Raw genomic sequence first — 18,722 nt, 5'->3', positions numbered from 1 at the left:
GAATTACCTTGTTGAGAAAACTCCCTCTCTGCTAATGTAAATCAGAAACTCTTTTACCCATGTAAAAAAATTCTTTGCCCAAGGTCACTCAGTATGTATCAAATTGATCTTTAACCCAGGTCTTGATTGTGAGGTAAAAAGTGTCTCTATTCCCCAACAATACACTTCCTCCATCTTAGAGTCTAGGTGTCTACAGGACATATAGATCTCTAGAAGTCAGAAAGACTTAAATTAAAATCTGGCCTTGGACATCTACTAGATGTGTTTCTCTGTCTTGGTTTCCACATCTGTAAAATAAGGGGGTTGAATTAGTTGATCTTTAAGGGTCCCTTCTAATGATGATCATATGAGATAATTTTGATAAAGCATTTTACAAAATTTAAGGTGCTAGTTATTATTAGTTTATTGTTACTGTTATTATTATTATTGTTGTTGTTGTTGTTGTCTTAAGTTCACAATAGCAGAATGAGTCTAGGACCTAAGTTATAAAACCCAAGAATCTCAGAGTTGGAAGAGAATTGGCAACCAAAATGCTAACACTTATTAGGAAGAAAACATTAGGAAATAGAGTAATGAATTATGAATTTTCTTCTCTATACTGAGTAGTTACAATGTTTCATTCTTATCTCCAGTTAAAAAGTGTCTTCTTTGAACCAATCATTGATCCTCTTCCCAGTCCCTTAAGGGATGTCCAGAGATTTGAATTTGACCTTCTCTAAACAAGGGGCTCCTAACCTTGTTTGTTTCATAAGACAGGACCACTTTGGCATAATTAGTGAAATTTGTGGACTCTTTCTCAGAAAAATGTTTTAAATGTACAAAATAAAATACATATGATTAAAAGGGCAATCAATTAAATTAACTATAAGATAGTTATTTAAAAAAATTTCAAGAGAAGTACATGAATTCCATAAGAATCTCTACTCATACTACTACTAGTTCAATATCCCAAAGAAATCATACAAAAGGGAAAAAGACCCTCATGTACAGAAATATTTATAGCAGCTTTTTTTGTAGTGACAAAGAATTAGAAATTGAGGGAATGGGGTGGCTAGGTGGCTCAGTGCATAGAGTACCAGCCCTGGAGTCAGGAGTACCTGAATTCAAATCCGACCTCAGACACCTAATAATTACCTAGCTGTGTGGCCCTGGGCAAGCCACTTAACCCCATTGCCCTGGAAAAAAACCTAAAAAAAAAAAATTGAGGGGATGCCCATTAAATTGGAATGACTGAACAAAATTTGAAATTTAAAATCTTATAAAAAATGAATGTTGAAAATTTTCTTTACATATTTTTGGAAAAATAAAATTCTATTTTAAAAAATCCCTGCTCTAAACTGTCTCTTGGTCAATTCATTCACATCCATCACTTCAGCTACCATCTTTAAGACGATACTTATTAACTGTGTGATCCTGAGCAAGGTACTTAATCCTGTTTGCCTCGGTTTTATCATCCATAAAATGAGCTAGAGAAGGAAATGGCAAACTATGCTTGAATCTTTGCCAAGAAAACCCCAAATGGGTTCACAAAGAGTTGAACACAACTGAAAAATGACTTTACATTATTATTACTATCATAATGTTCCTTTCTACAGATTCCAGCTAAATTGTACCACTTTGTCTGTCAGACATGTTCTGTACTTTCCTACCTTTCTGACTTTCTTCTTGCTATTTATTGCTCATGCCTACAATGTTCTTTCTCTCCCTTCTTTTGCTGAATTTCTACCCTTTAAAGAAAAATTCAAAGACTAACTTCTTTAAGAAGGTGGCAAGAATGAGCATTCCCTTTTGTTTCACAATTATCACTGATCCCAGTTTTGTTTTACAGTTCTCTTATTCATTTACCTTGGGCATTATAGTTATATGTGTTTATTTTTTAACTCCCACAAAATTCTTTATTAAGTTCCATGAGGACAAGGATCATGTCTACTATTGTATTTCCCTCAGGATCTGACACAACAAACTGCAAACAGAAGGCTCTCAATAAATTTTGTTGAATTATATCTGCTAAATAAGCCACAAGAACTGAGGGGCTCTCTCATGGATTTTATCTTGAATTTATTGATTCTGTATCATTTATTCTAGGTACAAATAATAGTAGACACAAGTATTTGGTTTCTGGGGATGATATTTAGTATTCCTCTGGAAGCTACTACTGAAATTTACCTCTTGGGCATTTGTGGTGGAAACTTCAGTAATTCCTGCTATCTGGATGCTTCCTTTGGAATCTTCTCTCAGCTCCAGAAATTCTGAAGATGGATTCAGAAGGTCTCGGATTACTTCATTATAAATCTTTAAGGAGAAAAGAAAGTTCAAGGTTGAAACAGCCTTTGTGGCAAAGAGATCTAGGAAAATACAGGGGACTTGAATAAATACTCATCAACTTGAGCCTAACAGAAAACCAACATTCCTTTAGGGTAAGAACTATGCTTATTTATGTTAATAAAATAACCTTAAAGTTTGTAAAATGCTTTATCAATTTATGTTAATAAACACTTTTTTTAAAACTCTGAAACCTTTGGTTTCAAATACAATATTTTATCTTCAATTTCCAAAGGAGGAAACTGATATAACCTGGCCTGAATCACAGTTAGGAAGTATTGAGGGCAAGATTTGAAAATGGGCCTCCAGAAGCCCTGGGACAGAGCTGTCTGGACTATACTACATTGCCTCTCTATTGTAGATCAGTATTCTTATCACTATCCTTGACTGATGAGCCAATCAATCAGCAAGCTTTTATTAAGTACCTCCATGTATAAGACATTATGCTAAGTGTCAAAGATGCAAGTACCAAGAATAGAATAATCCTTATGCAAAAGAAATTTATATTATGAGGGAGACAATATTTACATGTATGAGGAATTTGATGAGCTAATATTTGGAATAAAAATACTATGAAATTATGTTTCTAAAGTAGTCATTCTTTAAATAACATCCCCAAAGTTAATTTTATATGGTAAATTGGGTTTTATTATTGTTACTGTTCAGTCATGACTTCATTTGGGATTTTCTTGACCAAGATACTGCAGTGGTTTACCTGTTTCCTTCTCCAGTTCCTTTTACAAATGAAGAAACTGAGACAAACAGGATTAACTGACTTGCCAGGGGTCACACAGCTAGGAAGTGCCCAAGACTGGATTGAACTCAAGAAGATAAATCTTCCCGATTTGAAGCCCAATGTCCTATCCACTGCACCATCTAGCTGCCCAAAGATATATTGGTACTTCTAGGAAACAAATTGGTCTAAAAAATGACTGTGTGCTCTATTTTATAGTCACATGTGGTATAAAAGAAGAGAGAGGACATTATGCACATGCAGGGAAAGGACAAAAGATATAATGGAAGAATCAGTAAAGCAACACTGAATAAAGGACTCAATAATACTAATAAAAGCACTTTATATACATGATTGAATTTGCTCTTCAAGAAAACCCTGTGAGATAAGTGTTATCCCCATTTTTCAGATGTGAAAAACTGGGTCTGGGAGAGGTCTCATGAGTTGCCTAGAATCATGCATCTAGTAAGTATCTTTTGTAGTTCTTCCTGTTTTCAATTTCCTTCATTCTACCTTACCGCCACTCAGGGTGGTCTTAAAGGGATATTAAACTTTTAAGTCTTTTAAGACAAAATTTCCAGCCAGGGCCAACACAAAGGTTCACCTAAGATTCATTCCTCTCCAAGCTCTTGCCTTTTTTTCTCTCCACCATTTCCCAGCAGTTGTCTTGTTCCTCAAAGAAACCTGCACCACCAACCAAGCGTTCTCACCAAGGAAACTGATTGATCAGTTCTTCCCTGAACCTCCATTTTAAGAAAACACCCAGTCCACCCAGCTCCACTCCTTCATTCTTCTCAGAGCTTGACTCTTGGTTAAACTCCTGATTCTCCCTACTTTTTTATCCCTTCTTTTTTATCTCTCCCATCTCCCAACTTTCTAACTTTCCTCTTCCATATTAGAATGTAAGCTCCCTGAGGGCAATGACTGTCTTTCTTTATACTCATTGCCTCAGTCAAACTGAGACCTGTTAAAGATTTTAATTTTAAAAGCACAATGGATAGAGCACCAGCCCTGGAGTCAGGAGTACCTGACTTCAAATCTAGCCTCAGACACTTAATAATTACCTAGCTGTGTGGCCTTGGGTAAGCTACTTAACCTCATTGCCTTGCAAAAACCTAAAAAAAAACCCAAAAACATACAAACAAAAAAAAAGACAAAAGGTCTACCCTGAATGCAGGACCTCCCAGTCATCCTGATCCATATCTGGCTCCAGAGGAAAAAGTGAGATTGGTGACTTTACAGAGCACCCCCTCACTTAAAGCCAATTCACTTGCATATCATTGCATCTCATTCCTGTTATCATGTTCCTCTTTGAAATGAAGGACCACTATCAATAATGACAAAAACTGTTCTTGGTACTTAATAAGAACCTAATAAATACTTCAGCAAATATTTAAGGACTTGTTACATAAAGGAAATATATTGGGCATTTGAAAATAAAAAGATTCAATAGTCTCTGCCCTCAAGGAGATTATCATATACTACTAAGGAAATCTGACCTGTAGAAAAATAATTAAATAGAAACTATTTCAAGAGGGAGAGATTACCAGGAAATGAGGGAATCCGGAAAAACTTCCTGTTGAAGGAAGAAACTGAGTTATACTTGAAAAGAATTTAGATTCTATTAACTGGAAATAAGGGAGTATACTATATTCCAGGTAGGGAAGTCTACCTTTACAAGGCTAGTGATTTTATTTTAAATTCCTAAATATTTGATTTATTTCTCCAATACCATTCTAATTCTTGATTCTATGGGATGAAGAAATGTTATAGTTTAGCAAAATGAAGTCAAACTCAAATAGAAATGATTCCCTGGGTCAGTTAGCATATTCACTTGGAAAACAACAAATTAATATTATCTAACTTGTATTTTTATTTATTTTGCTAAAAATATTCCAGCTAGGGCAGTATAGTAGAAAGAGCTCTAGGCCTGGAGTCAGGAAGGCTTATGTTCAAATTCAGCCTCAGATACTTATTAGCTGTGTGATCCTGGGCAAGTCACTCAACCATGACAGCCTCCACTAAATAAAATAAAATTATCCCAACTACATTCTTATCTGGTTCAGGCTAATTTCCAAGTTTTAGTCTATACCTCTGCTTTAGAGAATCTTAAAGGTTATCCTGGCGAGCTGTAGAGGCTTTGTTTGCCTTGCCCTCAGCCTCCTCAAGCTTTTTTTTTTTTTGCAGGGAAGGAGGGAAGAAACACCTCCCCCAATACCTTTTTTTGTAAATTCTAATTTTTCAAGTGACTACCATTTCATCTTTTAGTTTCAGAAAGAAACTCAGAAATTCTCATTTGCATCCACTTCTTTGTTTATTAAAAATAGAAGTTTAAATAATCCCCTCTAGAAGCAAAGCTCCAGGTTTGTCCTTCTCTGCCAATACAGATACCTCACCTCCAGGTAGGACATGGAAACTGTGTATTCCATGTCATCACTGGTCTCTTCAATAGCCTGAAAGAGATCGTTCAATGTCTGGAGATAGATCCCAGGCTCAGAGTCCATCCCCAGCATGGTGTAAGTTTTACCAGCACCTGTTTAAAAAAAAAAAAAAAAAAAAAAAAGAGGACCACAGACTAGTGTTGTAGTGAACATGGCAAGTGGGGCTCCCATTTCCCTGCAGATTCAGATGTCACACAAATAGCATTTTCACATATGCTGATTATCCACACTAATTGGAAAACAGCTCCTGGTTGCTTTAACAGTCTTTTTATTTGCTTACTTGTTTGTTTTACCAGATTCCTTGCTTTCCTAAATAATAGGGACCTGCAAGTGATCAGATTCCTCTCAGCTGCTTGGCCATCTGGAACCTTAGAGTCAATGCCTGGAGTATTGAGAAGCATGTTCCACAGCTAATTTTGTAGCAGAAAATGGACTTGAAGCCCAGTCATGCTGATTCTGACAGTGGTTCTCTACTACCTTACACTGCTTCTGACATTGTTGCCTTCACTTTTGAAATAAGGAGAATAAACTCTGTTACCTCATGTAACCTCTCTGAATCAGTTTTGTTTTGGTTTTTGCTATGTTTGTTGATCAGTTTGTTATTTTACTTGAAGTACATCTTCCTAGCTAGCAGTTCTTTCATGTGTAAATCTTTAACTGTCCATAATACCCTCTGTAAATCCCATAGCATACATCTTATTGATGTAACTAAGAATTATAAAAGGTTGCTGAAAATGTTGATTGATCAGTATCAATTGACTTTTTTGTGTACCATAGACTATGCTCCAAGTATATAGTAAACTGGTTCTTAAAATATCTTTATATTTTGTTAAGAATGAGGGCAGCAGGGGCAGCTAGGGAGGTGGTGTAGTGGATAAAGCACCGGCCTTGGAGTCAGGAGTACCTGGGTTCAAATCCGGTCTCAGACACTTAATAATTACCTTGCCTTAGGCAAGCCACTTAACCCCATTTGCCTTGCAAAAATAAAAAACCAAAAACCTAAGAATGATGGCAGCAGTACCCATCTGAATCCTTAGATAATTTTTATGTCAAATTGACAAGACCACAAATGGATAGGAATTGTTTAGAACAATGAATCTTTTGGTCAATACCCTCCAACATGCACCAGATAAGTTTTCTAAGGGGAGTTTTGGGCAGGAAAAATCAAGGAGGCAAAATATCAGAGATAAGTTAATGTTCTGTGTACTTGTTTTCCATTGCCTGTTTGTCTAATTCTTGTGCCTGGAAAATCAATTAGGTGTAAATTGTTGAATTTTGTAGTGTTTGGGATGATAGCCCCATAGATTTCCCTGCATTGTGATTCTGGAATTGAAAGCAAGAACCAGGCTAAGAAAGTTGGGGGTCTTAATAGCAAGGTTTCTCTCCCTCTCCTTTTTCTGTGTGAATACTTAGATTAGGACTAGGAATTTTCCAAACTGTATGCACTTTTACCTCATTTTCCCACAGCTAAGAGACTTGTCTCTCTGTTATTTGTCATTACATTCATACCTGCCTTGGTTATACTCTTAATACATCCATGAATAATAACAGTCTGATGTTAAAAAAAAGAACATAAAATTTTGTACTGAATGATCCCTAAAGTTCTGTTTTGGTCTAGTTAAGACTACATACAAATCTAACATGAACCCTAAATCTACACTAGAGGGTATCAGATATTTTGAAGGAGGATCTCTCAGCTCAACTTGTCTGTGTTCTGTAATTACCATACTGTCTGGACTACTGAATAGTCCTGGTCTAGTCTGATACACATCTTAAGTGGTTGGAAAGGATCTCTATTAATAATAATATAAATCTGACATAAATCTCAATTCTGCCACGACTGGTATAAGATCATTATGACATACCTCAGATAAATCCTAGTTAAATTCAGGAAATTCTACTTTGTGACAACAGACTATTGATTCAGAAGTTAAATTATTCCTGGTCTAATTTACTCCTGATATGAAAGGTCCAGTCTCATCAAATTCTCATAAAAAAGAAAAAGGTATAAATTGTGGAAATGGATGAAAATACAAACCTCTTTATCCAGGAGGACCTTATAAATTGAAATCTGTGCAAGCTTGAGTGCAGTGAATTGCTAAAGGCTAAGACCCAAATTAGTTTTGATTGTCTGTGATAGCTGCAATTCTGATACTGTCTATACCTTCCTGTAAAATGGGAACTTCTATTATTTTTGGTTAAACTTTTAGTGGGAGAAAAGTTTTAATAACTGGAAGGAAAAAAAATGACTGGAAACTTTTTCTCATCTTTATGTCCCTACTTATGATCATATTGGGAATGCAAAGGGGGGGGAGGGGGAAAATGTTTTTAAAAATTTCCCCCTAGCAGAAATTAACTAAAAGAAAAGCTGTTTAGCATATATAAAATATTCATGAAAATGTAGTTGAAAGTGCTGAAATAGCCTAGTGGGTTTTGTGAGTAAAAGGATTTTTGTGATATAAAGCACCAAACTACTCCACATCCATAGCCTGGAAATTTTAGAAAAGAAAGAAGGGGAAAAAAAGAAGCAAAAGCCAAGTCAACTTGAAGTGAGGAAATATTAGACAGAAAAATGTTTCATAATTATCTATCTTGCATCTTCCCCATCTCCATTCCATTGTTCAAATTATTGAGAAGTTATTGCTCCTCCCTGAAACCTTATCAACAGATTAAAGTCCCTGCCCTAACTTGAAAGGATTAAGTCTTTGAGCTACTGCCCTTCATCACCATATTTCTCCTTACCTCATCCCTGCTCTCAGAGCTACCTACCCCCACTTAAGGTTCCTTATGTCTCCCTTAAAAGCTCACCTTGGAAGTAGATAGAGCATGGGCCCTGCAGTCAGGAGGAGCGGAGTTCAAATCTAGCTTCAAACACTTAATAACTGCCTAGCTGTGTGACTTTGGGCAAGTCACTTAACCCTATTGCGTTAAATTAAAAAAAAATGAAAATAAAAAAACTCTCCTTCTACTCAGTTGACTTGCTTGTCTTCTAGTGAACTTTTCCTTATTACTCATCCTCTCATGACAGCTTATGTCATTGATATTGCTCCTATATCTTTCCTTACTGCTCATCCCTCTCTTGGAGGTTTAGGTTGCCTTTAGTCTTTCTTTCCCTTAGTTTCTACTTATCACAGCAATACTTAAATAAACCTTTTTGTCCCTAAATTTTCTTCCTGATCAGAGTCTGTCTTTTACATGAATTCTCTTGTGTTCTGTCTGAACCTTTAGCTGACTACATTTTACTCCAGCATTCATATAGGAATTGCAATGGATTTGCTTCTGTAAGAAAAATTTCTAAGTAAAAGTTCTTTACACAGGGCAGGAAGTCTCCAGTTAATTTCATTGGAATATAGAGGAAGGGCAGGCAGGCTTATTCAGAGGAGAATAATGTGTGTTGCTATAAAGGTAGGAAGGAATCAAATTGTGGGAAGCTTTGTAGAGTGTAGAGATCCAGGGAGTTAAGTGGTGCAATGGGTAGATCACCAGCCCTGAAGTCAGGAGGACTCAAGTTCAAATCCAACCTCAGACACTTAATTACCTAGTTGTGTGACCTTGAAAAAGTCACTTAACCCCATTACCTTACAAAAATGAAAAACTAAAAAAAAGATTATAGAGATCTCCTTCAAGATAGGATTTGGGGGACATTCAGATCCTGATAGCAGTCTAGGCCCCCCCATAGAACAGCAGGGCTCCCCCCACCTCAGCCCTGTGGCAGAGGGGGGGTGCTTATGGTCATTCACAGACTAGGAGGGAGGACAGGGCCTCACACACTGAGACTCTTGTGGGAGTGTCCCAAAAGCTCAAGAAACACCCCAAACCAGGCCCAGGCTGGGAAAATGAGCAAGCAGAGAAACAAAAAGAAGACTATTGAGAAATATTTTGCAAATGAGCCCAAGAAGGACCAAAATACTCAGTTTGAAGATGAGGAAGCACAAGCTCCTGCATCTAAAGACTACAAGAAAAACAGAAATTGGGATCAGGCTATGACAGAGCTCAAGAAAGACTTTGAAAATCAAATGAGGGAGTTGGAAGAAAAACTGGGAAAAGAAAGGAGAGAGATGCAGGAAAAACATGAAAATGAAGTCAGCAGCTTAGTCAAGGAAATCCAAAAAAATGATGAAGAAAATAGCATGCTAAAAACCAGCTTAGGTCAAATGGATAAAACAGTTCAAAAAAGTTATTGAGGAGAAGAATGCTTTAAAAAGCAAAATTGGACAGATGGAAAAAGATAAGAAAACTCTCTGAGGAGAACAAATCCTTCAGACAAAGAATAAAATTCAGGGAGATTGATGAATTTACCAGAAATCAGGAATCAATACTTCAAAACCAAACAAATGAAAAATTAGAAGAAAATGTGAAATATCTCATTGAAAAAACAACTGATATGGAAAACAGACTTAGGAAAGATAATTTAAAAATTATTAGAATACCTGAAAGTCATGATCAGGAAAAGAGCCTTGACATCATTTTCAAAGAATCACTACAGGAAAATTGCCCTAATATTCTAGAAGCAGAGGGCAAAATAGAAATGGAGAGAATCCACCAATCCCCCAGAGAAAGAGATCCCAAAAACCAACCCCTAGGAATATTATAGCCAAGTTCCAGAACTCCCAAGTCAAAGAGAAAATATTACAAGCAGCCAGAAGGACACAGTTCAAATATCGTGGTGCTGCAGTCAGGATCACACAGGACTTAGCAGCAGCTACATTGGAAGCTCATAGGGCTTGGAATACAATATACCAGAAGGCAAAAGAGCTTAGAATGCAGCCAAGAATGAACTACCCAGCAAGGCTGAATTTCGTCTTCCAGGGAAAAAGATGGACTTTCAATGAACCAGGGGAATTTCAAATGTTCCTTTTGGAATGGCCAGAGCTGAACAGAAGGTTTGATCTTTAGATACAGGACTCAGGTGAAGCATAGAGATTGAAGGAGAGGGGGGAAATATGAGGGACTTAATGAGGATGAACTGCATGCATTCCTGCATAGAAAAATGACACTGATAATACTCATATGAACCTTCTCAGTTAATAGAGCAGGTAGAGAGAGCTTTTATAGTTGAAGCACAGGAGAAAGCTGAATTCGAAGATAAAATATGGTGTAAAAATGGAGTCAATAGAAAAAAAGGGAAATGGAATGGGAGAAAGAAAAAGGAGAGGGGGAATAGTCCAAGATATTTCACATAATAAGATTTTTTTTATTACAATGAGCTATTGCAATGATATGGAAGTGGGGAGGCAAGGGGGAATGAGGGAACCTTTGCTCTCATCAGAGATGGCTAGGAGAGGAAACAGCATATATACTCAATGGGGTATAGACATCTGAAGTAAGAAGGAGTGGGGAGCAGGGGGAAGGGGTGGGGATGTGAATAAAAGGGGAGAGTGGCCAGATATAACACATTTTCTTTCTTACTTCTTGCAAGGGGCTGGGATTGGAAGGCCTGCCCAGGACCACAGGGCCAGGTGGATTCTGGGCCTAAGGGGTGGTATGGGGGCTCAGGGCTTCTTGGCCCCAGGACCAGGGATCTGTCTGCTGCACCACTCAACAACCCTACAGCAGAGTCGGAGTGAAAGGAGAGAGAAAATAGAGTACATGGTAGTGGAGAAATAAGAAAGGAGGGAGTTGCCATCAGCAATGGCAATGGTGGAAAAATATGGAAATAACTTTTGTGATGGACTTATCACAAAGAATGTGATCCACCCATGACAGAGTTGTTGGTGTTGGAACAAAAACTTAAGCACATTTTTTGTTATTATTATTTGGGGGAGGGTGCAGGGCAATTGGGGCTGGATGGCCTGCCTGGGGCCACATAGCAGGGTGATCTTTGGGTGTCTGGGGCCGGATTTGGACTCAGGTGCTCCTGGCTCAAGGGCCAATGCTCTGTCTGCCACCCAGCCACCCCTGCTATTATTACTATTTTATTTTGTTTTATTTTGGGTCTTTTTTTCTTTCTTTTTTTTTGGGGGGTTTTTGCAGGGCAGTGGGGATCGGATGGCTTGCATGTCACACGGCTGGGTGATTGTTGGGTTTACGAGGCTGGATATGGACTCGGGTGCTCGTGGCTCCAGGGCTGGTGCTTCGTCCGTTGCGCCACCTGGCCATACCTACAATTATTACTATTATTTTTTTTTATTTTAATTTTTTTCTCTCCCCTTTACTTTTTTCGCCCAAGCAAGTCTATCTATATTCATGGGGGAGGAGGGGTATTTTGTTTACTTGTAAACAAGAATATTTTATTAATGTAAAAAAACATTTGTACAAAATGAGAATAAAAAATAAATTTAAAAAAAAAGATAGGATTTGGGATAAGTACAGACTGAGAATACTCTCTATAAAATCTTGTAACTACTCTTTGGACCTCTAATAAGCTTCAATTCTATTCTGAAGAGAGTAGGATTCATTTTAATTGATATTTTGTTAATTAGCAAAGAACAGATTCAATGGAACAAAGTACTGAGAATACATTTGGGATACAATTGGGAAGTACAGAAATGTAAGGGATTAAAAAAATGGTAAGTAAAGTGTTGCATAAATTGATAAGATTTTAATCAAAATAAATAAGAAGAGGGACAGAAAGTTTCAGGAAGTTTTGGATCTCATTGTGATCAGATAAAGATGGAAAGACTGATGATTTTTATTCCTGAAAATTTGAAAGAGAGAAAGGGAGAGAGAGGGGGAGAGAGAAGCAGAGGGAGAGAGCTAAAAAAGGAGAGAGAGAGAGAGAGAGAGAGAGAGAGAGATCTTGAAATTTTCCCAGCTCTGTGGAAACTTTATGGAATTGTGGTTTGTTAGTCTTTAGCCTGAGACTAGAAATGCTTTGAGTCTTTATGATGCAGAGGTACTAAGCTCTTTCCCCAAAACACTCATAAGCCTTTAAATTGTGAAATTGTATCTGGAATATTATGTATTGATATTGTATCCTTGAGACAACTTAGTTTTACCTATATACCTTATTACATTCAGTTCAACAATTAACTACTATTTTTTGTTCTGAGTTAAGAGTGAATTATTAAGCATTAACTTTATGTATAAATCTCTAGAATATGCATTTTTCAAATATTTTTTTATTTAATTTTTATTTAATATTTTATTTATTTTATTTTATTATTTAATTTTTATTTAATTTTTTCATCAGCATATGTTTAAACTTCAAAAATAAGGTGAAGAATGAATCCTTGTGAAAAACTTGATAAGTACTATCTTTGAATGCTTTTCTTGTTACTGTTAACCAGTTGGTATTGCAACATGAAAAACAATTGTATCTTGCTCTAAACTATAAGTAGTGGGATTTGTTACATGGGATGAAACTAATTTAATATGTTCTGGATTTTGAATTAAAGTATATCTCTATTTGAATTACTATTACTCTAGTATTCTACTATCAAAGTTTTTAAAAGCTAAGCAGAGAAGTTGCTTTCTGGAAACTTTCACTTGTTAATATTAATGACAGAAGATTGAGAATATGCCCTTAAGAAGGAAATGACAGGAGTTTTCTGACTGGATTTCCCTATTATGCTCTTTCTTTTTTAATAAGAATATTTCCCTCCTGTTTGATTCTGAACCTTTGATATCTTGTGAATAATGTAGAACTTTGATACTTTGAGAATAATGTGGAACTCTTTTGAATTATTAGCTGTTCTTTATGACTTTTACTGGCATCAAATAGAGTTAAGGGAGTTTTCCCCTGATATATATACAATAAGTCAGTCTCTGATTTTAGGCTTAGGCCTGAAGAAACAGTCCTGATTTTGTTATAAGAATATCCTCCTTCCTTTCATAACAACTTTTCAGAACAACTTTCTATGGCAATGACAATAAAACTGAAAATGTTTTATGAAGGATCTTTTTTTTTATAATCATCAAGCATCTCTGAACTGCTGTAATTGCAGAATTGCAGAAATAGAAGATCCTATTGTTTTGTTTTTACTGTGATAACTTTGTGACTTATAACTTGCTTCGATTTCCTAACCTGGGTGACTAAAGAAAATCAGTTCTTAGATTTGCTATTTCTTTATTCATTTACATAATAGTTATATATTCATGTATAAAATTAGATCCATATTAATACATCTTTGTCTGGAAAATATATGAATGTATATATATGTGTGTGTATGCAGATAGACACATACAATCCATTCGTCTTTCAGAGAGAATAGATATATGCATATGTGTATGTGTGTGTGTGTATGTGTGTTTATGTATGAGTGTATATCCCCCAAAAGGGAATAAGATAAATATGTGATATGACAAAGATGTAAAATTTTTACTTTCAATGGAGTGGTAGACTTTACTTTTGTGGAAAGCAACAAGATTATATTATTTCTATTTGAGGACTAGATAATATATGATTGACTTTCAAATATTTCACTGGAAAAAGGAATATGCTTAAAACTTTTAATCATGAAAATAACTGAGTCCTTACTCAGTTGATAATGATAATCTTAAAAGGGAACTACTGAACTTCTTTCAGGTCCATCTGAATATTCACAGATGCTTATCCATGTAGATGTCTAAATACACAGATTTTGTTTATGTTTTAGTAATAGTCTTAAGATAAATTTTAATAACTATCTTTGAATATGTTTTTAGTGATTCTTGATAAAGTCTCAAATTAAATTGTTTTGTTGTTAATTTTCAAGAAACTTCTCCTCTGTTGTGAACTGATCCAACCATTCTGGAGAACAATATAGATATGTCCAAAGAGCAATAAAAACTGTTCATAACCTTTGACCCAGCAATACCAATACTAGCCCTATAATCCAGAAGAAATCATAAAAAATGGGAAAAGTTACACATGATCCAAAACATTCATAGCAGCTCTTTCTGTAATGGCAAAGAATTGGAAATTGAGGGGATGCTCATCAATCAGGGAATAGTTATACAAATTATGGTATCTGAATGTTTTGGAGTACTATCATTCTGTAAGAAACCATGAATGGTCAGACTCTAGAGAAATATAGAATGAATTACAAGAGCTGTTGTTGAGTTAAGGGAGCAGAACCAAGAGAACACTGTATATCTTAACAATATCATCATGAATTGATCAACCTTGATGAATGCAGCTTCTAGGAAATAGGCTATGGACAATGTTATCCCCATCCAGAGGAAGAAAAACAAAACAAAATAAAATAAAATAAAATAAAATAACTCTACAGAATCTGAATGAACACTACAACCACTTTTTTAAAATTTTCTCTTATATATTTCTTTCCTATCTCATGATTTTTCTTCTTTTCCTTCAATTCTAATTCCTCATACAGAAAATAACAAATCTGTAAACATGTTAAACACAAATGTGCATGTAAAATATTGACTAGACTGTTCATTGATGAGGGAGGGTGCAGGAAAGGGAGGGTGGAAGAAAATTATGGAACTTAAGGATATACATATGCATATGGATGAATGTTGAAAAACTCTCAAAACATGTAATTAGAAAAATTAAATTAAATAAAATGTCACTTGACAAAAAAAACTTTCTTTACTACTATACTAAGGAGTATATGCATATTTGGAAGAAAAGTAAAATATTTGTGATTCTCAAGATGATCAGAAATAGGACATCTTGCCATACCACATAATAGGTTTTTATAGTCACATAATCTTAAAGCACTTGGTTGTAGGGAAAATATCACAATTTATTGAGGCTTATACATTATGTGAATTGATTATCCATGATATTTTTATGTGCTCAAGATGATTAAGTAGATATAAAAATTTTTAAAGAAAAAATGAAATCTGTAATGTGGTCTAATTACTTTGTTAAAAGTGCAGTTTTCAAATATGGTAACACTGGAGTTATTAATCATAAAGAATGAGTTTTAATATTATAGTTTTTGTTTTGTTTTGTTTTAATAAAGCTTCCAATCATCCAAAAACATATTTATTATATTTTATGAAAATCTTGTATTATGCAAATAATTATTATTTTAATATTTTTATTTTGCTTGTAATGTACTAAATGTTTTATAATATTTATATCTGATTGTAAAAATACTTGACAGAAAATCAGTATTAAGGCATCTAGAGACAAGTTGGATAGTATATCTTATTTTCTGCATCTATGACCAAAAGCAGTTAGGTAAGAAAATTTTTTTCTGTACTTGGTTTATAGCCATCATTTCCTTAAGATATTTAGTCAAATAAGTGACTAAAGCTTGAAAAATTTAGTTGAGACATCAAACTTTAGCTAAGGTGATTGGCTGATTAGTGACAGATCAATTATTGGCTTAACTTTATTAAATTCTTTTTACCTGGAATGAGCCTTTCCTCATATTCTAGTTAAATTGTCTAAAGTTTACTGATCGGTTTATTATTATTATTTTACCTGATATAGAACTTTCCTTTCTGTTAGCAGCTCTTTCTTGGTAAATTTTTACATTCCCTTCTATCCTCTACAAGATTCTATCTATCTTCCTAATAAAAGTAAAAGCTATAAAAAGTTGTTAAAAATATTTTTGGGGGTCTTAGATTTTTTTCAAACCATGGGACTGTGTTCCAAACATATAATAAACAAGCTATTAATATAATTCTGGGGGTTAGTTCATAGCTAAATTTTGCAAGTTTCTGTTTATTCCCTCATTTTAAAGTTTTTTGCTGATTAGTACAGAATATTTTTATTGATACCTGATGGGCCATATGCAAAGACTGTTGCATTGTATCCAGAAATAACTCCTTCCACTAAGTGTTGAGTTGTGGAACAGTACACCTCTTCCTGCAAAAAAAAAAATAGTATATTTTATGTCACTCTAATGAGAAGTCAAGAAGGTGGCGATTGGTTTTATTTAATTACCATCTCTTCTCTTTCTAAGTTGTACATATGTTATCTCTACTTTAGACTTCTTCAGCAAGAAACAAGAAAAATAAAAAGTTATCCCCAAATTAGCAATACCAAAACAAAGTTTGGAAATCACAGAATCATAAAATTTCAAAGAAGAAAGGGATTGGGAGGAGGGGCCACCTATGAATTTCCTCATATAATTTACAGCTATGTCCCATTGGTGTTAATCATGAATACCCTGAAATGATCGCATTGATGATGATGATGATTATGATGATGTTTGTCTTTCATTTTTTTTCCCTTAGTTTTTGGGGTTTTTTTGGTAAGGCAGTGGGGTTAGGTGACTTATCCAAGGTCATACAGCTAGGCAATTATTCCACCTAGCTACCTCTGTCCTTCATTTTTGAAGAAGATTATGACATCAGGAAGGTGATTCTATTACATGCCCATGAATTGGATTTGAGTAAGGGGATGTTGTAGTAAGCCATCAGTATCACTTTCTCCTCTAGACACATCTGGGTCCAGTGACCAGATATGAATCAGGATGACTGGAGATGGCCTTTGATGTAAGGCAATCAGAGTTAAGTGATTTGCCCAACTCTAAGGCACTTAAGATCACAGTATTAGAATATGCATTGCATATTTACACAGAGCAAAAGCAAATACTATATTTTAACTAATTATAGTGTTGAATAATGTGAATTCAAATATACATGACAATTTCAAGGGACTCTTTGTTCATAATAATCAGTACCTAGCTAAAGATGTTCTATGAGCTTGGAATAAAAAGTACAATCAAACCCAAAAGGTGAATGTGGGAAAATTTCATGTTTAACAATCATATAAAAGAATGCTTCAAATCACTAATAATAAGAGAAATGAAAACCAAAACAACCCTGAGATTTCACTTCATCCATGTAGAAAGACAGGCATACTAATGCGTTGTTGGAAGAGCTATGAAATAATATAACTATTATGGGAAGCATTTTGGAATTAAGAAAATAAAGTAACTTAAGATGTCCATATCCTGGGGTGGCTAGGTGGAGCAGTGGATAGAGCACCTGTCCTCCAGTTTTGAACCTGAGTTCAAATCCCACCTCAGACACTTAATAATTACCTAGCTGTGTGGCCTTGGGCAAACCACTTAACTCAATTTGCCTTGCAAGAACCTTAAAAAAAATAGATGTCCCTATCCTTAGACCCAGAGATTCACTTCCAGGAAAATTTGGATTAGATTCTTTGACTTCTATAAAATAAAGGATCTGTGCTAATTTAGTGATTTTCAGTGTGAGCCAGGGAACTCTGGGGTCCCTAAAACCTTTAAAAAGGTCTGGGAAGTTAATACTGTTTTCATAATAACAATATTAAGGTGTTTTAATTTTTAATATAATAAATATCAATAAATATAACATACACAAACAAAATCTCTTCTGAGGAGGGTTTTCAACAATTTTCAAGAGAGCAAAAGGGGTGTTAAGATAAAAATATTTGAAAACTACTGACACAGGGGCAGCTAGGTGGTGCAGTGGATAGAGCACCAGCCTTGGAGTCAGGAGTACCTGGGTTCAAATCCAACCTCAGACACTTACTAATTACCTAGCCGTGTGGCCTTGGGCAAGCCACTTAAGCCCATTGCCTTGCAAAAAACAAAAACAAAAAACTACTGACACACAGGATATTTGCAACATTTTTAAAAATCCTATTGTCAGTAGTTAATTTTCCATAAATATGCAATTTAATCCCTCTATGTTTCAGTTTCCCTATATTTGACATTGTGATAATGGATAAATTTGTAAGCCTGTGAGATAATTAATTTAGAGCTATAAGGAAGGGAATTTCTGGAAAGTTTTTTGATCTCATAGATGTTATCTACATATAAAGTATTATAGTTTTATACTGGGAACTTTAAAAGAACTTTTCTTGGTCTCAGTTCCTCTTAGAGATTAATACTCAAGACACATGACTAGGACAGGTTAAAATGTCAAGATTTAGAAGGTATTGCTAACATTTGTTTTTCAATAGCATAGAATCAACTAAGCAAGTACTAAGTTAAAAAAAATTTTTAATGTGGCATGGTGAAAAGAGTTATAAATTTTGAATTAGGAATACCAGAGTTCAAATCTTACTTTAGACTCTTATTAGCTTGTGTGACCCTGGACAAATCACTACTACTCTAAGTCTTAACTTTTTCATCAATAAAATGGGGGGGGGGGGATAGCACCTACCTCATCACATTGCTATGAGGATCAAATATATTAAAGTGCTTTGAAAATCTCAAGGATCTGTATAAATGTTTATGATTATGATGATGATAGTCATTATCAGAAGACTTTAAAAAACAACAAAAGAGTTTAGTATCTACTTAGAATAATTAATTAAAATAGAAAGCTACCAGATAGTGAGAGCTTCTGTCTTCCAGATTGCTTCACCCCAAGTGAACTTCCCCTATCTG

At 35.1% G+C, this 18,722-nt stretch overlaps 1 protein-coding gene across 1 annotated transcript in view; it reads right to left on the bottom strand.

Annotated features, from left to right (window-relative positions):
- LOC141498842 (uncharacterized) overlaps nucleotides 1-18,722 on the bottom strand; it is a 58,751-nt gene that overhangs the window by 26,483 nt on the left and 13,546 nt on the right. Inside the window, exons 3-5 of the mRNA XM_074201919.1 lie at nucleotides 16,117-16,204; nucleotides 5,452-5,588; nucleotides 2,167-2,292 (exon numbers count right to left, since the gene is read on the bottom strand). Coding sequence (XP_074058020.1) covers nucleotides 2,167-2,292; nucleotides 5,452-5,588; nucleotides 16,117-16,204 — 351 coding nt within the window. The remainder of the gene's footprint in view (nucleotides 1-2,166; nucleotides 2,293-5,451; nucleotides 5,589-16,116; nucleotides 16,205-18,722) is intronic.

The sequence above is a fragment of the Macrotis lagotis genome, chromosome X (assembly GCF_037893015.1).
Source record: "Macrotis lagotis isolate mMagLag1 chromosome X, bilby.v1.9.chrom.fasta, whole genome shotgun sequence".
Taxonomy (NCBI): Eukaryota; Metazoa; Chordata; class Mammalia; order Peramelemorphia; family Peramelidae; genus Macrotis; species Macrotis lagotis.
Note: the sequence above shows the minus strand (reverse complement) of the source record. Positions and strands in the feature narration are given on the sequence as shown.